Source organism: Lonchura striata, chromosome 1, assembly GCF_050655825.1.
Source record: "Lonchura striata isolate lonStrDom1 chromosome 1, ASM5065582v1, whole genome shotgun sequence".
Taxonomy (NCBI): domain Eukaryota; kingdom Metazoa; phylum Chordata; class Aves; order Passeriformes; family Estrildidae; genus Lonchura; species Lonchura striata.
Window position 1 is genome coordinate 72,176,046 of NC_140703.1, and position 24,600 is coordinate 72,200,645.

Consider the following 24,600-nt stretch of genomic DNA (forward strand, 5'->3'; position numbering starts at 1 on the left):
AAATATCTAGATCTGGTAGTCCAAATGCATGGTCACTGTAATCTTATATTCACAGAAGAAATAAACAGTTCTGGAGATTTTGGACAGAAATCAATATCTCATTTTCCACATATATCACAACACACATGACACGCATTAAGAACTTACCTTATGCAAGCTTAGTTACATGTCTAAAAAATAAAAGTGAAATGATTGATTTATATATTACAAGGTAATTATCACCTCTAAAAATATATAGCAGGCTGTATATCAGTGACATTTTATTTAAAGACCCTTCAAGAACTTTACTCCTTAGTTTATGTTTGAAGAGCATACTGCCTATAGTGACTGGCAAAACCCTACATTCCTAATTAGGGAACAAGAGTAGCACCAAAGAAAAAGGAGAACCTTAGAATGCTGTGTTTCAAATTTTTATGTATGAAATCTTCTAAAGAACTTACTCACAGCTCCTAATCAAATAGGTCTGTCTGTCTTTCAACCACTCATTAGTACTAAAACAGAATCAGCAGCAGTGGCCTTTTCAACATGAGTACATGAATTTTTTCTGCAGTGGTAGTGGCACATAAATAAAAGGTACTAACTCTACTGATGTTATATTCCTAACACTGCAAATGCCATTAAAGTATGAAGCTTTTATCAGCTAAAGCAAACAGTTTTCCAACTTCTCAAGAAACTCCTGCTTTAACAATGTGAACAGAAACAGATCCATAGGCTGCAAGACTGAAGGGGTCAGTGTGATCATTTACACTGGACAAACTGTGTTAATATTTGTTTTTAGCTGACATGCTCACTGTGGTGTTTTGGAGCTGAACAACAGAGAATGGCATGTTGGAAGCCCATGCAAAAAATAAATAAATAAGACTGCTGAGAGGTAAAACATCAGTTAAGCTATTTGGTTAGGCTAGCTGTATCCTCCACTTGCTGGGCAGCATCTAAACTAAAGGACAGGTATGAGTGGTGGTGTGTTTTAAAGTTCTGTTACCCAAAACATCCAGACCAGATGTCCCATGATTGCCCTTGCTATGGCCATTACTCCCTCTCTCCTCTGTTTCCAGCTTTGCTGCCAGAAAACTCAGGCTGTGGAAGCAGCTCTCATTTTAAAACATACTCAATACACCTATCTAGGATGCATTCTAGACTGGAATACTGAGAAGAATTCCCAGGCCCTCCAGTTTAGCTTTACCTTTAATTCATGTCCTAATGTGGCTTCTTTTTTTTTAACTTTCCCATCTTCCAAAATTCATCTTATATTGTTTACAGAATAAGAAAATCTCACTGCTGACAACCAAGTAAGCCCTACAATACATATATATTAATATGCCATAAGAGCATAAATCAATTTATCATGTGGCTACAAGTAGTATCAAAAGTTATTGTGAGTAACATCTATAATGCCTGGGGCTGCACCTTCTTGTACAGTAACTTAAGCTAAGATTAGCTACCAAACCTTTACTAAGTGCTTTTAAATGAAGATATTTCACCTCTGGCTTGACAAGGAATAATGGCAGAAGCTTCAGCAGTGTTCAGGCATTTGATAGTTAGTATTAAAATATATATATATAAAATAAAATAAAACAGCTGAAATATAGATACTAAACAAATGTATGAACTTTTAAGCATGTCTGAAATATATACTCTGAAAATATAAAGGCTGTTACAATTGCAAATCAGTTCTCATACTCTACTCCTGTCAGTTAAATTGCCAGTTCAAAAAAGAAACAAAAATGTCTTTTTACAAATTCATGGCAGGTGTTTATAATATCAGAACTTGGCAACAATGTAAAGAATAGCCTTTTAGAGATCTTAAGATTTAATACTACAAACAGAGAAAATTAGCGACAGAGTTTTGGGATGACAGGACAACAAACAAAACACAGCTCTTGATTTGTAACAGCAGTTTCAGCAAACAATTCTTTCAGAATAATTTATGATTCTCAGCTAGGATCATGCTTTATGAATTTTGAAGAAAAGAAAGGTGAAAGAAATTTCAGACAGTAAACCACAGCCACTGCTTTTAATCTCAGAATATATGTGCATAAGAATTATTAGGCATCGACCTAAGGAGGGGAAAAATGCAGGCAAATAATGTGATATTTTTTAAAGAAGATAGCAGTGTATGTTTTCAAATGTTTACATGTTTTTAACAATGAACTAAATCACCAGTAACACTGTTTGAGGTATTTTGCTCAGGTGCTGTACAGACAATACTCTCATAGACCACGTAGGTAATTATCAAACCATTTTTGTGGATAATTATTACTGTAATTCAGAAATTATGTGCTCAGATAGTACAGTAATGCCAAGATTAGAACACAGGACCTTCATACATACACAAGGGGCACCAACATTTATCCAGAAAACATGAACAAGCAATTTTAATGTAAATTAGGTTAGAATTTGTTCAAGTCTCATCTTCAGAAATGGTCTTACCCTGGTAAACAGTCCCCACATAGAGCATTGCTGGTGGCAGAACAGTTGGCCTTCTGGAAGCGGTTAACCGAGGCACAATCCAGACAAGGCTTGCACTTCTGAAAGCCCCAGTCTTCCTTGAATCTGTTTGGCCTGCATGTCATGCACTGTGCATCCTCCCCATATCCAAAGCCGCATTCCTGCAGGGATTAACAAGCAATAGCAAGCTATTCAGTCACTGAAAGCGTGAACAAGAAGAGAATGCCGGGATAAAATGAAGACCTGGTGTAATTATTACTGAGAGTAGGTCTTTCTCGAGACAAAAGCCAGCCTTTCAGCAAGTTCAAATGTGTCTTCCACTGCTAATAATCTCCCTTACTTCTATAAGTAATACTTAGTCATCCACTTTATTCATGAAACCACTGTGTATTTGAATGATAAAGGGCTTCAAGGACTCCCACAGTTTCATTATTACTAGCTTATGGTAGAATTATTGAGCTGTCTGTTTTTTAATTAGGTCACTCATGTGAAAGCGAAGAAATTGGGACAAGTGAAGTATGAAGGCACTTACTCAGTTACAAAAACAGCAAAGAAGCACTTTGATATTAAGGTTCATAGCTAAGGTGAACAAAGTTAATTGCCAAAGAGAGTGCACTGATCTTCAAAAGCTTAGGACTTCTGTTACCAAATAAACCAGAGCTAGTTAATGACTGTCAGCTAGGCACAAAGTGTTGCTTAGCCACTAAGAATCTCAAAAACTCAACCCACTACAGTTCAAACAGTTCTCAAACTGTTGGAAAAGTTTAATAGATCTGCAGATCACAGGGAGGCACAATATTTTACTATAGAAGTAACATCATTCTGGTTGGTTATTTCTGCCAAATGTAGAAATTTAAAGGCATTATTTCCATTCATTTGAAAAAGGGTGCCTAGTACAATGGACAAGCTGCAAAGATAAACACCAAGCCATATGTAAAAGTTTGGGGACTGAATCCTATGAACTGAGTACCCAGAACTATCAATCAACTTCTTAGGAGTTATCAAGTTACTATTCCCTCTTATCATCCAAATATCCTATCAAATTTGCTCAGTACTTTGAAGCTCAGTTTGATGCATTAGTGACACACTACAAAACTGCAAGAGGATACAACAAATTGCCAGAAGGAACTAATTAGGAAAGGCACTTATGGGGACCTCGAGTATGTATGTTCTGTGGAAGAATAGGGGATCTTCCCAGTGGGAAAGCTGCAGGAAGTCTTCAACTAGGGCAACTTCAGAGGATGTTTCCACCGGTTCAATGTATATAAACATGCATGATGCATGTGTTTGATGCATATAAAAAACTTTTCCCAAAGTCACTAACCTAACCAAATATGCTGCTGCTAAAAAAAAAAAAAAGCTTTTAAACTTTAGAAACACTCTCAAGATTCTCCAAGATCCAACACACTTGGATTCTCCAAGGCTTTATGCTGAGAAATCATCTGTGGGAAAAACTTTGTGAGCAAGCTGGCCAATAGGCATTTTATAGTGCCTCCAACCTGAAATGAAAAATTAACAATAAATAATTTCAGACAAATTTTAAGGACATTCTAAGAATTTTTAGTTTTCCTTTATGTTAAGAATAAACTTTACTTGCTGAAGAACAAGCCTTCAAGTATGCAGAAAATGAACAATATATGAAAGCAATTACAAAAAGACACTAAGAATAATCTTCTTCATCTGTCTCTTGATCCACTAACTTATGCAATAATTTTTAGTTTTTGTTTTGCTTTCTTTTAGCTGAAATGTAGTTTATTACTACTGAGTACTTTTCAGCTCAAGGAGCAGACAGGCAAATCATTGCAGTTAGTAACAAAACAAAAAAACTTCCTACAGTTTCATGCACTGTGTAGTACAGTACTCCTGTGATATACTGGAACCATATTAAAGCTGGTGGGCAAAAAGCTTTTAAAAAATATAAAAATATTTTCTTTTTTTTTTACTTACTTCAGATATAGAACATTTTATACCAAATTGACAAGTTTCTACTAGGAATCAATGCCAAAGTTGTGTCAGTTGTAGCTGTACCTTCCTGTGTTAATTTTTACACTCCATTTCATTTATGCAATTGTAAGACTGTATACAAAGATACATGATTACCACCAGGGACTGGAACCAGACAAACTTGTGCGAGATTTTGCTCTCTCTAAGTCTAAAAAAACTTTTTCATTGAATATCATTTATCTTTAACACAGTCTTTCTAAATACCTACTCTTTCTAGTTAGCTTATCAAAATAGTAGCATTATGGAATATATTATACCACTCAGTTAAACCATTTATATTTGGATCTTTTGATAAATCACTTGGAATCAGTCCCTCCCAAGTCCTATCAAACCTTCAAATATAAGGCTTGAATTAACTTAATTATAAGTTTTCCTTTCCAGACTACCTTTGAAGCTTTGGATCAAAAAACAAGCAGGAAATAAAAGTTAGAATTAAATGCTTTCACTCACTGGTCCAAACTACCAGAGCTAAGTAAATTGTCTCTAGATCAGATCTGCTTTGCTATAGCTGGATGTATGGACACATCCTAGTGATCCTTTGCATCATGGAATGGTTTACTTTAAAGCTATATAAAAATGGTGGATGCAACATAAAGAAATCTTCTGCCCAAGGGATTTAAAGTCTCCCATCTTTTCAAAGATGGTTTCTAAGTTCTTGCCAGGAATTCCACAGATACTAATTCTTAACAACTAAGACTTTATGTATGTGCTTTTTATGTTCATGTAATATTTGAGATAGTTAACTGCCTGGCAGGTGCAAATAAATATTTAAGCTTGTAAACCAGGCAGAACTTCAAAAATATCTGTACTCATAATTAACCACATTCCCCAAACTGAAGGACATGATTTAGATTATGGATTCAAACCCTCTGAAATCTTGGATTTTATAATTTAGCAGTCCAGCAAAGATACAAACAATTGACTGTTCATCTTTTATCAGAGCATGTGCAAAACTGATGTGCACCAGTTTTCTCCGGGTTCGATTTACAAAGCTGTCAAGTTATATGGCTGATGAGATCTGAATAGTTCCCAACTCCTCCTCACCCTCTCCATCCTCCCACTCTTAACTTTAAAAGAGAGCTCATCTCTTGTGACATTTGACCTTAGGACTGCAGAAAAGAGAAATAAATTTTTGAATATCAATAAGCTAGATTTAAAAAAATAATTATTTTTGTGCCAGAAATAAAACAGCACAAATATATGCTGTCTTTTTTTTTTTTTTTTTGCTGTTGCAAAGCTTTTTGTGAAGAACAGTTAGCACACTCCTCCTTTTCCCTTTTCAATTAATGAAAATTTTCTCTCTCAAAAGATACACAGTACAAGCCATAAAAACTTAAACACTTCTTTAGAAAACGGAATTCAAGTTAATTACAAAAAAATCTTCGGAATTCAAATGCACCTCAATTTTCTTGATATCTACACAGCTCTCACTATTCCAGTAATGTGCCATCTCTTGACCTTTAACTTACGTATCCTCCAGAACAACTCTGCTCAGAAGTGTTTCACTGAGGTATCAAGTGGGGTGACTGGCCTAAGGAATCTGCAGCAAACTAGTTAATCAAACTCATAATTTTGTTTCCAGCTAAAAATATTAAAAGCACAGAATAATGCAGACACCTCTTCAAGAACCACCAGGCCACTGTTAAAGTTTTCTTTCACTATGTACTACCCAAACACTGATCCGGACAGAACAACCATAAGTCGAGCAGACTATAAAGGGTACTGGAGTTAAGTGGTATGGTTTTTCCCTAGAAGCTGAATCCAACACAGACAGCAAATGAAAAGTAAATTAGATTTTAAACATTATTTCAATTAAAATAACCTCAAATTTCATTTAAAAAAATGCTTTCAGGCATCATTAAGATCGTAATCTGCAAATACATTTTAAGATTGTTTCTAGTTCCACTGATTATCCACAAACTATGTAAATCCCTAGACAACACAGCCAAAGCAGTTCCACTTATGTCATGATGATTACAAGAATACTTGGTATTCTCAAGAAAAAGTCCTCTAGGCATTAAGACACTTAATTGGTGTCGGGTCATGTAACAGGCTGTGGCACTACACTGGTGCTGGGAAATGAAGCTTTTCCTAATACCTTTGAGTACATGGCTTTTTTAAATAGCACACAGTTTTAGCTTTCTAAAGTACCTCAGCTTCATCTAGAATGCAATAATGAGCTGGATCTATCAGCAGAAGTCTCCGAGCAGGACAGGCTGCAACAGCATGCTGCAAACATCAGACTTAGCTGCTGTGTCAAAGTGCACAGCTAGGGTCAGAAAAGTTTCATTCTCAGTGAAGATGATTTGACATGCCTACAAGCAGCTGCTTCAGTTTCCAGAAACACATGCTGGCACTCCTGAGCTGAGATCTGGCAGGCTTCCTCACAAGCAGCTCTCTTGCTTTGAAAATGTGAGAGTGACTGCTAAACATGGCAGCAGCGGCTCTTGGTGGCTTCACTGCGACAACACATCAGTGGCAGCACAGCGCTCTGGTACATCCAGGAGAAGCTCCAAACAGTACCTGCCTGTTTAATTCACAATTCCTTTTTCTGAGACAACATGCAGGTCTCCTCTTTCTTCACCATGTGCCTGGCACAAGGAAGCGAGCTGGGATACACAGCCCCACCTCAGCAACCATCAAGCTGCCTCTGACCCAGCAGCTCCCTGTACAGCAGCTCCCTGTACAGCAGCTGTGTCTCAGTGACAGTATTTATCATGGCCTACTTGATGGCAGTGCTGGCTTCAGACACTCTCACCTCTTGCTTTCTATTCCTTCCTTGACATATATTGTCCTCAGTGCACAGGCTCAGCTCATAACTGTAAAAAATGATGGTGAAAGGACTGGAAGGACTTTCATTTCCATACTAGAATATTTTTAAGACAAAGGTTGAAACACAAACGATGTCATTTTTTTTCAGCATTATTTGTGATTTGTATAAATTTCAATAATATATAAAGCTTGATTTATTTCAGAAACATATATAAGATAGGATGAAAGGCTGTTACTATCAAACCAAACCAATGACTATTCAGCCACTGGCAAACTGAAGCCATTTAAAGAATAAAAGATATCAAATGATTTGTGCTTAACTATGTGATGCTTTGCTATCTTCTAAATGAATGAGAAATGCAGTAATGCTGTGCCACACGAAGCAAACACTTCCTTCTGAATCAATACAACTATTTCAGTCTCCCACCCTAGAATAAAGTACTGCTAATAAAAAAGAAAGAAAAAAACAAGAAACCTAACAAAACCCGCCCCCCAAAAAAAAAGAACCAAAAAAAAACCCAACCTGAAACAAAGACTGCACACACTGAAAACTAAACTAAACTAATTCAGTGATTCAAAGGCTTCACAAACATTACCAAAGACATGTTTATGAGAAGAAAAGGCCATACAGAGATTTTTTTTTAATTAACAAATATAAGCAAAAAAACATGGGAAGCAGCTTTCACTCTCTTCCCCATCAATTCTATTGATAAAAGAACAAAGCTTCCTTTCTTCAGATGGCAATATGTTAAAGGTACTTAATAAAAATACAATTAACATAAGTGATCAATGGATTTTAGTTCTAAGCTAATATAACATTGCAGCATTGTTGTTAGAACAGTATCTAGGCAAAAGAAAAGCTGAAGGTCATACTATTTCTTTCTTACTTGAAGGAAAAAAAAATTACTTTCAAAATATTTTTGAAAAAGAGAGCACCATTAAGCTGGGACAGAAAAAGCTGAAAAGAATGGTCTAGATTCAGAATTAGTTATATGAAATAAGGCCAGGTTTTTTGCTGGTTTTGTTTTGTTTCATGCTATCAAAGGTGTCTGAAGTTTCTTACCTATACAATAAGGTCAATCCAATAGACAGCACTGGTTTGCAACCAAAATTAAAAGACTCACCACTGAATCCCAGAACAGCCAGATTAGATGAACCTTGAAAGAACATCTCAATCAAACTTTCATGGGTCTGGGACCTGAGCTGATCTGAGATGATCTAGCACCCTGTCCAGTTGCATCCCAATTGCTTAAAACACTCAGGGGGAGCTGAATCAAAAACCCCACCACTAACATTGCATTTTACTATATACTTAGACACACAATAATGCTCACACATGCAGCAGTATATCTAGTTTTAACTATGAGTTCTAAATATTTAATAGGAAAACTGACACATTATTTAGAAACTGTTATTAAACTATAGCATTATTATATCATTGCTTTCTCGCATGTAAAAAAACCAAGCAAACAAAACTTATCCTGGGCTGCAAATTACTTCAAGTGTATCATTAAATGCCTCTTCCCTTTGTGTTCTGACCTTTGACTTTACATATTTGTTGCTTCAAGCTGTAGTTCTACATGACTACTTTCAACCACATTTCAGTTACAGACACATCCTTCACTATGATTCACAGAGAATTGTACCTCTATTTATAAAGGAAATTATATTATTCCACTCATTTAGGTTTAAGCAAAATCTATTATTTCATTTATAGTATAGAAGAAAAAGTATTTTTGAAAGTCTATTACTGTCTGTGACAAGTAATAGATAATGTCTGTGACTGCTTACATAGTGAAATTAACTAAGCCTTGCATTCATATTTTCAAAAACACCAAACTAGTCCTAAGAATCAGGACTATCAGACTGTAAACAAAAATAGGTGAATCAAGACCATAATTTCAATAGTGTACTATTGCAAGCTATGGTCTTGTTGGTTTAGTTTAGTATTTCTTTATTAAATTGAGTGTAATTACTGACGGCCTTAGCTTTCATGCTTTTGGGTTTCATTTGCCAGCTAGATAAGTCTAGTATCTGACTATATAAATGCACATAGTATTGGCCCACTGTTATAAAGTGCCATACTTACAAGTGCCTTTATAAATTAAAACATCCTCTAGAACATCTCAGTTCTCAAATTTAAGACCAATCTGAAAAAATCCAAATTAAACCACATCCATATCGTAAGTCATGTCTAAATCTCTGCTTCAACAGCATTGCTTGTATGACTAAGCCTTAACTAATACTTCCCAACATACAAAGGGATTCCCACTAAAGTGTGAAACTAAGTATTTCTGTTAATGCACTGAACACTCACCACAGGCGGTCAAGAGATAGAGAAAAGGTGTCACTCAATTTCAGTAAATCCCTTCAAATCACACTCAAGCCACAATACTTAACTTGTGCTTTTTTCAGAGCTGAGCATAATAGGAACTACAGAGCCACAAACTGAAAGGTTCTTTTTTCCCCTGCAGCTTGAACCCACATACACGCCAAACTTAGTAATAGTTCATGTTTAAAAATTTTCAAAATAAACATTTCAAATTCCCTTAAACACCCTAAATTCCACCTTCACCATCCTTTTCACACTATCAGTGGAAGAACAAGGCAGTTTGCCCTTCTGCATGCACAGGGCGTGCTCTTTCTGGCCCCACCTCACAGCTATGGATCTGGCTGCACTGTAATGGAAGGTCACAGCTTCACACTCCCACAATGGACAAGAGATAGGTTTAGAGCTGGACGCTGAAGAAAGGGTTTTACACATGCATGAGTCTTGGTAGGTCTGCTCACCCTTGCTGACACCACCCTGCACTCTTCTTTGCCTCACCATCCTCACGTCTCTGGCAGGACACACTTGAGCCCTCAAGACATCCAATCTCCCAAGACACAGATCTCATTTTGTTGCCTCTTTCACCTCCAGTAACTGAGTTAATGAATCCCAACAGATTCCACCCCTCCAGCTATGTCTTCCTTCATTGTTCTCTATTCCTGCTCATGCACAGCACCTACTTTCACTGGACTGAAAACAAGATCCCCCTTGTGACTTGCATTCACACTTGGAATTTTTTTGAAAATTTTGCCAAGTGAACTTTCTAGTTCTACTGAATCCCAGCCAGCATTCATCTCTGTTGATTCATTTCCTCTATCCTAAAATCCTTGTAATTCAAAAACTTTTATGGGGATTTTCTTTTAGAAGAGATGCAATTGTTAAAAGAGCAAAATGCAATTATGTAAGATTCACAACAGTATTTCCTTCTCCATGATATCAAAAGAACTTCTGACATGCTTTCTAAATATTATCATGTATTTTTCTGGCCTCAGCTTTTTCAATTACTTTACATGGCATAAAGAAAAGAATAGGTTTATATCATTTTTAATGAATTGTAAAACAAAGAAATTGAGCCTGACTTGAATCTGACTTCCTAAAGTGCTCCAACCACAGACCTAGGGAAAACAGAACAATCACCTATCTCCCTTCTGTTCTAAGGAAATATATTAGCTCTCATTTGAATCCTATTCCATATTTATGTACTTATGACCTTTTTATTATAAACCATTCTGTTAAGACAATAATTCATATATAAAATATTTACACTTTGTCACCTAAAATCCAGAACCAATTGTGAACATCAGCACTGTAAAAATTAAGCCCCTCCATGTCAGCAGTCTGTACCAATCAATGGTTTTAAATTAATTTTTCACATTGTCTTCTATGGAGTAAGGTTATACAGTCTTAACTCCCTGTAGTTTTTTCCCCCTTTGTAGTTTTTCCCCTCCTTTGTTGCACTAATTTGAGAGCCCATCCAGATGTACTGCCTACTTTATTAGTGGCATCATTTTCTGAACTGAGAATTTTATATTATATGAAATAGATAACATGGTTCTTGAAAAACTGCAGAAGGCGCAAATGCCAAAACAGTACATATTTTCATGTAAGTACAGATATCCATCATGTTAGATCAAATTCATAAATGCTCTTATCAGAAGTAAAGTAAATTCAAAAAAGCATGATTTTCTTACCTTTGAGAGTTCCATTCCAGGCCCACATTGTTTGCAGAGGATACAGTTTCCAGTCTGGTCCCTAAATTCTTGCTCTCTGCAGTCTCCAGTCTCACAAATTACCTTACTTAGCTAAACCAAAAAACCAAAAAAAGGCAAATTAATCAAAATCTATTAAATCTGAGAAATAAATCCATGTTTAAAATAACTTTCTGAATAACTAACTATCCTTAGTTCTACAGCAAGCCAGAGTTAAGTACACTGAGCAGGCAATGTAATTGTGTGCTGTGCTACATTCTGTCCATAAACCAAATACACCAAGCACCTAAACCATGTACACAGCACACTGGAGTAAGAGATGGCCACCTCTGAAGTGAAGCAGTATCACCTCCACAGCACTATATTCACCTGTATTTTCTGTTCTAGTCCAATCCTACATCCATGAAGAGGCTCACAAGGTAAAATTTTGTGGATGAGGAGCAGCCAGAAATTATATGAATCAGTGGACCAAGCTTAGGCTCAAATCAATAAAATGTGTAAGCATTGTCTGTGTACAGCATTTGAAGATCTTTAGTGTTAGCAATAATGTGCAAAACAAAATACAGTTTCTGTGTTCACTACAAATTTTTCAACATGGGGGAAAAATATTAATCTTTAACTTACCAAATACACTAGTAAAATGACAAACACCTTCAGTTTATCACCTCTTTGTAATCCTTTAGCATCCATTTCTTGTGATTAAATTTTTCTCCCTAGAAAGATATATAAGAAAAAAATTCATTATATTTACATTGTTTAAATTGCAGAAGTCATGTGCCCATCGTACTTCATGACACTTGGCATGTCAAAATACAATCAGTCAATGCCATTAACATTTTCAAATGGATTCCTGAAAGCTGCTAAACAACAAAACACATGCTTTAAAAATCATATGCCTTTTGAAGACAAGACAATAAACACAAAGTTTATATAGTTTTAAATCTCAAATGAAGGGATTGCTGTCAATCCAGATTAGAGAACATCAGCATTTATTAATCTAACATCCCTAACATATGTTTCTTGCTTGTTAAACACTCAACTAAGTACGTGATCAACAGACAAAAATAAATTTCTTCAAATACACTTTTTTTATAATTTAAGAGTAGAAACTGACAAATGAAAAGATGGAACCCAAAACAAAAGGAAAACATCTGAGAAAAACATTAAGAACAGTTGGAAAATGCTTTCCAATGTGGAACTACTACAAGCATAAAATGTTTTCAAAAAATACAACCAGAATGAACATAAACTATAATTAACACATAATTTCACATTTCATTTCATGAAGACCCTAGTTAATAAATTCTAATCAATAAGGATAAAGGATACTTCAGTGTCACTATTGATATTTTTTAAGATAAGCTGTGTTTTGAAGTGTAAAAAGAGCAAAACTCTACTAGAAAGAACAGAGCAGGTAGAGATGTGTCAAACAGCACTCCATGGGAAAGCCAAAATGACATTTTTATGGTTATTTCTCACTTAGTGATGGTAATGGTCTATGGATCAATGACAATTACCAGATTAAATGCATGTCAACAGGGGTAAAAAAGAAGACATACTCTCAGGGAATACAAATACAGATATAGTATTTGACATAGGTTTCTTTTCTAAGTCTGAGAAAAAAAAATTTTAAGGCAAGAAATATTAAATGGAAAAATCTTAGAAATAATTCTGGATGGCCAATACACAACTTCATGTAAAATGTACTGTAGAACAACTAGAAAAATGAAAAAGGAGAGTCAACAAATATTACAAATTCTGAAGTCATGAGAAGCTGACAATTCTAATGCTGAAAAAAATTAGGTATGCACGAAGAAAACAATTTCTAGTAATAACAAAGAGCAAACAGTGGACAGGCACAGTAAAAATACAATTAAGGGAACTCAGAAATTCCAAGAAACGTTTCTCATCTGTTTTCAGAAACATACAAAATGGGTAAATACACACACCATACATTATATATCTTCTGGTCAACAGGTAACCAAATATCTTCTAAGTGAAACCAGATTAGATAAGAGATAAATTGTGAGACTGCACCTCAGTAACCTTGAAACAAGTATCAAGAAAGTCTTAATTTTGATTCTGTTCAATTTTGCTCTTCATTCCCTTTGGAATGCTACAGAAATTCAAGAATAATATATGGAGAAATTAAAATAGCTAAGAATCATAGTACAATAAACAACTCTACACTGCATTACAGAAAAGCAGTCCTGTAAAACAAGCTTGACTTCACTTGATTCAGAGAAGACAAGATAGCAAAGCTAAAAGTCTAAGAGTTAAATTAAATAATGATTTAAAGAATCATGATGAAATTAATGGGATTTGGGAGAAAAATCCCCATTAACTTCTTTATTTCATGTAATACTGTTTAGTAGAAAAAATAAATACTTAATGTGCTTTCTTAATTGCTACAGGACTTAAAATTTCACAGAAGTGTGAGAGGGAAATAAAGGTGTAAATATAATTTCTTAGATTTGAATGTCAAGTAATTATGCCAAGTCATATGTATTCTTAAATAATTAAATATAGCTAAATCATAACACAGTTCTAATGCAATTATGACCATCTATAGAATACTACCAAAAACTTCAAAACAAGGATTTTTCCTGAGGTTAAATGTAAGTTTCATTTTAAGTTTCACTATTTACTTTTGCTTCTGAAAATAGATGTGTAACATATCTAAATGAAACTGTCAAGTGTAATAATTGTATATTTTTCTGTCAAGCTTCACATAGACTTTTCAATACAAAAAGTACCGGTGAGATGTAATAAGCCTAATGATCTAAAATATGGAGCTGTTATGTAATCTAAGAAGTCTATTTTTTCTGTGCAAGCTACCTGAAGCATGGAAAATATTAAGCAAATTAAGAACAGCCAAATTAACTGCCCTTCAGACTAATTATCTGCAATAAAACTATATTAGATTAATTTAATTCAGGTATATTGACCCCTATACCTTTTCGCCAATATGTAATAACTTGAAGATTTAATATTGTTAAAAGATCAGTATATATACAACTTGTCAAAATCAATACTGAAACAAAGCTGATTACGTATTTTCATCTTTTAGTATTCTGGAGTCACAATGGAACAAAAATCAAATGCCAGTACAGAACAAAAAGCAGTAATAAAAATCTTGGTGGTCATGCTGACGTCTTGTATTTCAGTTCTGGGATTGCCCTGTTATAAGATGATTTTCTTATAGCAAGTACCTCAAAGACTTTTAGAACATAAAAACCACAAGGCAAACCATCCTGTACCACAGTACATTTTGTTCACTTAGGTGAAATTTGATTGCTGCTGAAAATCTACTGCCTTTGTAACAGTCGTGGCAAGTCTAATCACCAGGAGTTCCACAACCCAAAGTAAATTTTCAAAGTGAAGCATTTCATAAATGGCATCAAACTATCAAGGACTTCTCCAACTCATCCTACACTTGACTAAGGTTCAGTTTTTGACTGAACATTACAAGTTTCATGAGATCTTATAGCGTTAGGCCTATGATATATCTTCTATATAATAAGTCTTCTATAATCAACAAAGATTCCAAAAGAAACTTGCAGGTCTATGGACCTTAAACTTCCGAGCATTTCAGCAGCACCAAAACACATTTAAATAATTTCAACAGACATGTGTGTATGAATGCCTGTGGTACTCCATCATGCCATCATTTTGCCCATTGTCACCACTCCTGCCGAAACAACACCGAAGACTCTATACTGACTAACATGTGAGAAAGAAATGAGACAGTGTAAAAGAAATAACAATTGTTAAGAGGACAAATAAAATGTTTCTTTCATTACAACATTTTGATAAAAATAATTGAAAGGCACCTTAATAACTCATTGTATTGAATGCAAGTCCCAAAGGAGAGATAACTGTGTCAGCTGCATGTTTCATGTTCCATTCTCCAGTTTGATAAATTCCTGCTTAAAAAGCAGAGACTGCAACACTTAATAATAGGTCGCCATTGGGCAAATTTCTTCTCTCATGATATCAAGTGGCATTACACTGATGTCTGTTGGACACCAGCCATTCACCTTGAAAGCCATGCTTTCAAGCAAGAAGTTATTAGAAGCTTTTTGCCTCTAAAACATTTGCGAGTAAACAGAGGTTCCATAAAGACTATTTGCTCTTGTCCAGATACTGTTATTTAAAATGCCAAGTTCAGTTATACTCAAATTTATTAGAAGAAAGAAACCTGTAGAGTTTTTTGAGGTCACTAAATGATTCCAAATACATCTTATTCAGCTAACAGTAATATGGTTACCTGAAATACTCAGGGAAAAGGAATCATTATTGATAATGTACTGAACTCAGGATAGGGAACTTGCATTAGGAAATGGAGTTGCATAATTTTAAGGTCATCTGAGGCCTACTAAGCATATGCATAAAGAGGGCAATATCAAACAATAAATTAGAAGCATGTAATAAATGTATTGTGGAAGTAAGAACTTCCAGCCTTTTAGGGTTCTAGAATCCATGGCCCTCTAAAATTTACTCTTACATTTACCAGCTTGCTTGAATAGTAGTCATCATTTTATTTCAAAGTCCGTATCAGTATAATACTTGTTTTTTCTCTCCAAAGAACTTCAAGTTGCACCGTGAAAGGCATGCCACCTCAAAAATCAAAGCAGCATGACTAAATTATGGCTGACTAACAGGTTTCTCAGACAGGGAAGCATCAAAACTTTGAAGTCAATATCATCCATCTTCCAAGGGAAATTTTAGAAATGGTGAAGAGTCTCAACTTCACATTGACTTAACTTGAAGGTGTGAATTCCCAGTTAATTTACAACCAGGTCTTTGAAATTCCTCTTATTTGATACTTTTACTTGATGACCCTTTTCACACACTTTATAACACTGGCAGAGTACTCTGAGAAGTTCTGGGTAAGAAAGAGGGATGACAATATAACCATCTTCTCTTGCCAACAGAGGTCTCTGGTATCCAACAAACAGGGTCTCAGCTCCTTTCTAACCACCTACTTCCCACCCGCAGCTGTCAACTGCACGCAATAAAACAAGGAGTGGCAGATGGCTTTAGCAGAGTCAGTGCCCCAGGGGCACGAAACAAGAGAAGGGAAAGTACTCATGCTGCTGCAATGACAAAGCCAAAGCCAGAGCAAGTCAGAGACAAGAACTTCCACTACAGCACTGCACATTGTTATTTTCTGTCTCACAGGTCTAGAACACCTTCCCTTTGCACCCTGTCCACAACCCTTGTAATCTTTCCCTTTGTGAAGTAAATGAGGTCTTGTCTGACAACATTTGCTCCAACTTTTCCAAGAAATGTGGAGAAAAAACTCCATACAGTCAGCTAGGGCATCACATTCATCACATGAAATATCACGTTGAAAAGATGTGTATTTTACCAACCTGACACACATGAAATGTACATTAGGTCGCTATGGATTTATTTCTAATTTTGTAAAGACAGAGGTAGCAGATTAAAGTTAGAACCTTGGTGGTGATTGAAAACATTTAGATGCATTTTAGGGGCTGGGGGGATGCGAAGGAGTCAGGGCCACAAGACACGGCCAGGAAATATTTGTGCTGCTTCTGAGTACCACACACTTCAAGCTATGTTAATTGAAGTACTTGTCTTTACAGGAATAATGGTGATAAAGCAGCTTATCGTTTGTATTCTTCAACACATCCAGCTTATCATTAATTAGATATTAGAGTGAAATATTGTAACAAAGGTGCAATGTGGCAACATTTTTCCTACACATAAACAAAGCTTTCTAGAGGATCAGAGCCTGTGATTCACACAAGAACTCCCACACTCACCAAAGCTGATGAGCCTACTCACACAACATCAAAACTGTGGCAAAAAAAATGTTGCTCCTTCTGTTTAATACATCTCACCCATTGCAAGTTCTAGGAGACACTGGTTTGCTAGATGAAAGTTCAGTGTCAAGATGCACTTGTATTTTTGTACTCAAATATGTGAATAAGTAATACATTGAGAATGCCAGTATTATATTAATACTTCATTTACACCAAAATATACTAATAGTTCTTTTTCAAAGTAATTTTTAGGGATCATGAACTATAAAGCATTGGGCTGGTTAATACAGTTAATACACTTTTCAATGGCACAATGCCAATATGCTACATTTATCCAGCCAGCCCTGAGCAGTGTTGGATGGCATGCAATGTCTTAAAAACCACAGACATGAGCTACTTTCATTCACACCATTCTCTTTTACTAGGATTGCAAGTTGTTGAAAGTGAGAAAAAGCTACATATTACCTCCTTAACCAACATTTTAAGCATCTTACTAGTAAACTAAAAAGAAGCTTACTTCTAGGTCTAAAAGAACCAAAAAACCCCCAACAAACCAACCAACCAAATCCAGCAACAACAACAACAAAAAAAAACCACTCAAAAAACCCCAACCCTTTTCTCTTATGGCAACAAGCTCCCAGGTAACATACCTAAGTAACTCGTTTTACACGTGATGGTGAAGGTGTGCTTGAAAGAGATAATGCGGTAGTTAAGAAACATACTACAGACTGAATCAATTTGCTTCTTATATTAAATGCTACTGGATCACTTTATACACTTGATAAAATCATCCATCTAAAGCAGTTGTAAATATAAAGGTGGTAAATAAGTATTTAGACTTTTCACAAACATCAGGTAAAGCTTTTGGTCCAAGGTCAGATTAAATGGGGACAGCCATCAGGAAAGTCAAACAATCAAAACCTTTTAAATAAACCGAACTGTAATTGGAGCTTTTAAACCTCTTACCAGCCAAAAGAAAAAGTTGGGAGCTCCTATTCCTTCAACTCCAGCTCTAATACTGTTTGAAGCAGCTTATTTATGCAGCAGACACGAGAAGCGCTTGTGCACATGAAAGCCCGGCTTTCAAGGGCTTTTTGTTCGCCGCACTCCGGGGCGTGGAGCAGCCACTCCAGGGCTGTGGAGACCTGCAGAACCCAGCAGCAGCCGCGGCTCCGTGGCCGCGCCGTGCCCCGCGCACCCACCGCGGGACGCCGCGGGGGCGGCTGGCAGCGGCGGAGCGGGGCGGCCGCGGGAGGCGGGGCCCGGCCGAGCCCGCCCCGCGCCCGCAGCCTGCGCGCCCGCGGAGCTCGCCGCCGCCACCGCCCTCGCCGCGGGCCCCGGCGGCGGGCACCCGGCGGCGGCAGCGGTGCCGGCGGGGCCCGGGCAGCCCGCAGAGCCCCGGCGGTGGCGGGGCAGCCGCCGCTTCCCCTCGGCCGCCCCGATCCGCGGCCCGGCTGTCGCACGCACCCACCTGCCCGCCAGCCCAGGAGCGCTCGCCCCGCAGCGCCCCCGCCGCTCCCGCCGCCGCCTCCCCGCGGCGGCCGCCCCGTCACCCCGGCAACGCCGCGCCCGCCCCGCCCCGGCCCGTCAGCTGAGCGAGGGCGGCCAATGGGATATGGGAGGGATGGGTGGATGGATGGGTGGATGGATGGATGGATGGATGGATGGATGGATGGATGGATGGATGGATGGATGGATGGATGGATGGATGGATGGATGGATGGATGGATGGATGGATGGATGGATGGATGGATGGATGGATGGATGGATGGATGGATGGATGGATGGGTGGATGGGTGGATGGGTGGATGGATGGATGGGTGGATGGGTGGATGGGTGGATGGATGGATGGATGGGTGGATGGATGGATGGATGGATGGATGGATGAATGGATGGATGGATGGATGGATGGATGGATGGATGGATGGATGGATGGATGGATGGATGGATGGATGGATGGGTGGGTGAAGGGATGGGTGGATGGGTGGGTGGATGGATGGATGGGTGGATGGGTGGATGGGTGGATGGATGGATGGATGGATGGATGGATGGATGGATGGATGGATGGATGGATGGATGGATGGATGGATGGATGGATGGATGGGTGGGTGAAGGGATGGGTGGATGGGTGGGTGGATGGATGGATGGGTGGATGGGTGGATGGGTGGATGGATGGATGGATGGATGGATGGATGGATGGATGGATGGATGGATGGATGGATGGGTGGGTGGGTGGATTTGTGGGTGGATGGATGGGTGGGTGGATGGGTGAATGGATGGATGGATGGATGGATGGTGTGAGTGGGGTGTGTGCCTGCTACCACTGGTGTGAAGCCAGGGTGAATCACAAGTGAGGGGCTGATGTCCCTTTTATCCCACCGGGAGGACAGGATAGCAGGGCACTCCTGTGCCCACCTCTGCTTCCAGATGCTGCCTGGCACTGGGACTGCAGCCCTGGCATTGCTGATCCCTCTCAGAGCTCAGGCTTGTGGTTGCTGGGCTGTTCTAAAGGTACTGGCCCTTGGCCACTCTTCAGGTGAGTGTACAATGAGTCCTTGTAATTCAGCAAAGCCCTTTCCACCTCTCCTGCCCAAAAAACATGTCAGTGGCTTTCTGACAACACACTGCAAATTCTCCTTTCTGCCAGCCCTCCTTTCCAAAGTACTTGAGTAGCTTTTTCTTCCTGCTAACTCAGAGCCTGAAATATTTTATCCATTCTGCAGGTAATAAGTTACCCAGCTGTAAGCACAGTGTCTATATCAAATGCAAGTATCCATGGAGAAATGAAGAAATCCAGCCCTTCACAGATAGTAAATTTTTCATAGTCACAAAGTTGGGTGTTACTGTGACTTACTGTGACACAAATTAGGAGGTTTTCTGAAGTTAGTGATTCTCCAAGACTGAGGAAACTAATCTTGGAGACCTTGGTAAAAATACTGTTGCTGCAGGGATTTCAGGTCATTAGTTTTATTTCTAATGATTCACTTACAGTCTAGGCAACTGTAGAGACACGCAATGAACTGGGTTAGGCTCTGAAAAAATGAACAAATTATTATACTGGGAGGTAAAGTATTTTCAAATAAACAGAATTTTTGGAGCTCCGCACCAACAAAGTTTGAATATCACCAGCCACAGGGCTTCTCTAAAAACAAGGAGTGCTTATTGAAATCCAGCAAACTGTATGAAAAGAGAGAGATTATTGCTGCAAAACTAGTTGTTTTTAATTATAAAACCCAAACAACTCAGAATGAACAGTGATTTCCATGTAATTCTCTTCTAAAGGGCCATCAAAGCAAAGCATTGCTTCAGGACCCTTGCCAGGAGGAGCTCTGCAAGAGGCTGGAATTTCAGTGAGGAATTGGCATACTGCAGTGCAACAGCAGCACATCTGTTGTGAATAGCAGCTGCTGCACAGCACTGAGCATTGTACACAGTCTCACTATTTACAGACAATCTGTTGTATCTTATCTGTTTTCTGGAGCCACCAGTGAAATTATTGCATGAGTTTTTCTTAGTAGAATCATTATGTATGTTTCAGATACTTGTTTTAAAGCAGTATAGTTAGACAAAGTTATTAAAATATCTCAGAGTTCTTGAAGTGTTGACTAAACACTCAGGATTACCATATAAAGAAACATTTAGACTTTCATCAGGCAGTGGGTTACTATGCTAATGAACTCAGAGCAATGTGTTGTCTGTAACACTGAAATGTAAACGTTTAAGTCCTTGTTGTAGCATGTAAAATCTTTCCTTTGAATGTAAAATGGATGAACTAGTTCCATTCATCATTGAAAGGTGTTGAAAATTGTAGTGTTGACTTTGTTTTAAATCATGATGCTTCTCAGGAAATTGAAGAAGTTAATTGTTACAACTAGTACAGAGATTCTCACTACAACAGAGAAAGCAAAAAAGAAATACTTGGAAAGCAGTTTCAGCTGACCCCTTTGATAAGGCTAAGTTGCATGACATATCTGATGTGGAAGCAGAAATTGTACAGCAATAGGAAGTTGTTATCTCCATATCTCAAATGCTAACACAGTTCCCCCAGTCAACTGTGAGATAGATCTACTCTTGTTATGACAGCTGTTGGAAACTGATGTCAGTATAACTGTGCAATGTCTTTTGATAATCTTAACTATTACAAACCTTAAAATATGTTTGTGATGTTATCTAAGGCACACTGTTTGAAAATGGCTCTATTTATAATCAGAAATTGCTCAAGCTATTTTAATAAATAAATCATATACTTGGGAGTTTCCTAGTTAGATCAACTTGAAAAAGCATTGTGAACTTTTTGTTTCTGAAGGCTTAAGCCTGAGGATTAATTAATGTTTATACAGCTCTTAGTAAAAGCAAAGTTACTAGTGCCAAGAATTATTACTATTTAATCTTTAAAAGTCAGATCAATGACAGGCTAAGCTGTCAGAGAACTGCTATTTAAAACAATAAAATTGCTGAAAATTCTCTTCCCACCATGCTTGAATGTGTTCTAGTGTGCTTTCATTTCAGCTGCACTTACATACAGACAAGCAAAGATATTTTTCAGCTCAATTGGGTTGACGCCCATCTTTGTTTAAATATCTGGGGAGATTACCTAAAACCCTAGGGACTTCTTACAAAATTAAAAAACTTTGTTTCTTAAATGCATTTTCAGGGCCTAAATGTTGAGAATAATTATCTATACAAATCCTACTCAACAGTGTAATCTATCTGATTAACCAGTGTTCCTTCTGTGTGCAACTTCACCCATTTGTGTGATAGGTCAGACCCTTATAGTGATAGTTTAATTGCGTTAGACTTGCACAGCTATTTTGACTTCTGAGAAAAAAGACTCCTTGTGTTATTTTTTAAAATTTACTTCCCTTTCTACTTTACACCAAGCAGAGGTAAAGTTTAGAAACAATTTTCCTCAGAAAATAAATGTACATATTGGAAAACAAGCAACAAGCAAGAGGGGACTGGAAAGGAATAGATGCTCATCAGTGAAGCATAGAATTGATAAATAAAGCCATGTTTTCAGGGTTACAGGAATGTATTTTAGTACATCATTGTTACTTGGGGAGAAATACTAAATTTTGCTTAGGCTACTACTTAAATGATATTCTTTCTTGACATCTTCTTACACATATTATTTATACAGTGCTAATTACTTTCCTTATAATATAATTGACTTGTTAAGTAAGAATATGAGTTAATTGGTGGCATAGAAAACCAAGTAATTCCAAGTCAGGCCTAGTTAATCTGTGTCTGGCATATTATCTCTTGCTATTCAGTAAATTGAAGTTTTATATTTACAAATATTGTTTTAATTAGAAGAAACTTTGCAGACTGACTAATGAAAGCTATCTACATTTATCTGGAAGTGTTGATAACTTGATCTTACTCAGATGCAAGCAGATTGTAAAATTTTGGGTTTGCATGTTGCACTATAGTGCATACTGGACTATGAACATCTTGAAGGTCCTGTGGACTGGTAGACATCTCAAAGAATAATGTTCAGGTGATGCTTGACAGCTATGATTTATGCTGACTTTTAGTTGAAATTTGTTAATAAATGTATTTAATATTTTTATACACTTAAATTTAGACTTAAGACTATATAAGTCAGTATTACTAACCACCATTAAGACTGGATCTTCAAAGACCTCAGTGTCTGGAATGTTTGCAAGTCTGATCCCAGTTATGGGTTCTAAGTTCTTCTGAAAATCTACATTATATTTAAATACTACCAAAGGAGTTTGAGTCTTATTTTAACAGCCTGAGCCCAGCTGCAGGCATAGAACACTCATGGATTTGGCCCAAAATCACACAAATATCTGGCCCTTTAAAACTGAAAATGTGTGAATAATCCTAAACCTTCAAAAGATTGTTCCCTTATAATGAATTTCTGGAGTAGATGTCTTAGAATTTCTTCAACACAATACTTCTCACAAATATGAGTTTGAGGAACAGAATACAAAACACTGTGAGTGGAAATTGCATCACGAAAATGCAGCAAAACTTCTACAAAGCTCAGCAAAACTAGCTGTCGATTTCTTAAATGTATTTATTAAAATGCCTTAGAGGAAACTTCTATCATCAGATTAGAAGATTACTTTTATTTTCAATATTTCATATGGTACAGCTGAACTATAATCTCTTCAATCTGAAAATAAAACCATTTCCTTTTGTGCATAAGGATGTTATGCTTATAAATTTAGTTCCAATAAGTTGTCGAAGTGGAGACTTTTCTTCATCTCAAGTATGGAACTATTAGGCTTAAAAGTGTTCTCTGAAGAAGACACAGTTTAATAAATGCACTGAGAGCAAACAAAGTATTACCGTGTGTAGGAGATATGGTTGGTCTTTCCTTAGAAAATAAGTACTCCCCTGAGTATTCAAATATAAATTTACAAAACCATAGATGGTATGAGTAAGCAGTGCAACTCAAAATGTTAGGTACCCCCAAAGCATTGAAAAATACTGGGTTTGCTTCAGTTTTTCTGTCTATTATTCTAGATAGCCTGTCCTATATAAAATTCTGCCCGAGAGCTGCAAACAAAATGCTGCATAAATTACATACAATCTTTTGAACTTTGTACACACAATGATGTGTAGTATTATTGGTTATGTGAACTTTATAATTCCTTAAATTCTTGCAACACAAGAACTGAAAAATAACCCCAAAATTCAGTACCTGTTATCTGATGAAGTTTTCCAGTGCCAGTTTCTGCAGCTTAATTTCACACTGCCGGAGCTTCTGTATTAAATGCTTTTACCTCCTTAAAAAAAAAAAAAAAAAAAAAAGAAAAAAAAAAGAAAAGAAAAAAAAAAGAAAAGAAAAAAAAGTATGTCAGCACAAGCCCAGACGAAACTCCAAATCCGGGAAAATAAAATTAACCATGCAGATCAAAGGCAGACGAGCAGTGAGACCAAATGCCTGTAATCTGATCAGTGATCAGTTGCCGTACATCAAAGGCAGTGCTTTGGCGAGGAAAAAGAGCTCCTTTTCCAGCAGGTAGCTGCACTCAAACTCTGCTTTTCAGTGCTCCGCACTGGCTCTTTTCCCCCTTTCCTTGCTTGTGCTGGGAGAATGCACACGATTCTGAAATTCTTGGGGTTGAGTGGCTGGATCTGTAGCTTTTGAGTTCCCAAGCTGTGTTGTGGATTGTGTGTTGGAAGCTTTCCCCAGTGCCAGCGGGTTCCGCTTTATCCCTTTCATCTCGCTGAGCTGCAGATCCCATGACATCATTCAATGCTGTGGGACTGGTTAGAGAGCTGTAATACAGCCTGTGGGGGAATGCAGCTAAAGAGCAGCAAGAGTTTGCATGATTTCTAATCAGGTTAGTCCATTGTAACAAACCCAAGGCTCACTTCAAAGTCTTCACTGTGTTTAAGTTTCCTCTCGAGAAGGGAGAATAGTGTAGCTAGAAAATTTTCTTTAAAAGATTATTTATAATTTTGTCTGCAAAAGGAAATTACAATCTTTCATAAAGTTCTGAAAGTCAGACATGTAGGTCAGTTTGCTAGGCACTGTAACACATGAGAGAAAACTACTTTTGTTCAC

At 37.4% G+C, this 24,600-nt stretch overlaps 1 protein-coding gene across 3 annotated transcripts in view; it reads right to left on the reverse strand.

The window, feature by feature from the left end:
- Positions 1 to 23,783, reverse strand: part of TNFRSF19 (TNF receptor superfamily member 19) — a 55,362-nt gene extending 31,579 nt beyond the window's left edge. Inside the window, exons 1-4 of one of the 3 annotated variants that reach the window (XM_021530631.4) lie at positions 23,731 to 23,783; positions 11,887 to 11,975; positions 11,245 to 11,355; positions 2,431 to 2,609 (exon numbers count right to left, since the gene is read on the reverse strand). In XM_021530631.4, coding sequence (XP_021386306.2) covers positions 2,431 to 2,609; positions 11,245 to 11,355; positions 11,887 to 11,952 — 356 coding nt within the window. In that variant the 5' untranslated portion in view covers positions 11,953 to 11,975; positions 23,731 to 23,783. Of the gene's footprint in view, positions 1 to 2,430; positions 2,610 to 11,244; positions 11,356 to 11,886; positions 11,976 to 18,020; positions 18,276 to 18,525; positions 18,631 to 23,730 lie in introns of those variants that run through there. The other 2 variants (XM_077781460.2, XM_021530632.4) reach the window with 2 other exon arrangements.
- Positions 23,784 to 24,600: the final 817 nt, after the last annotated feature.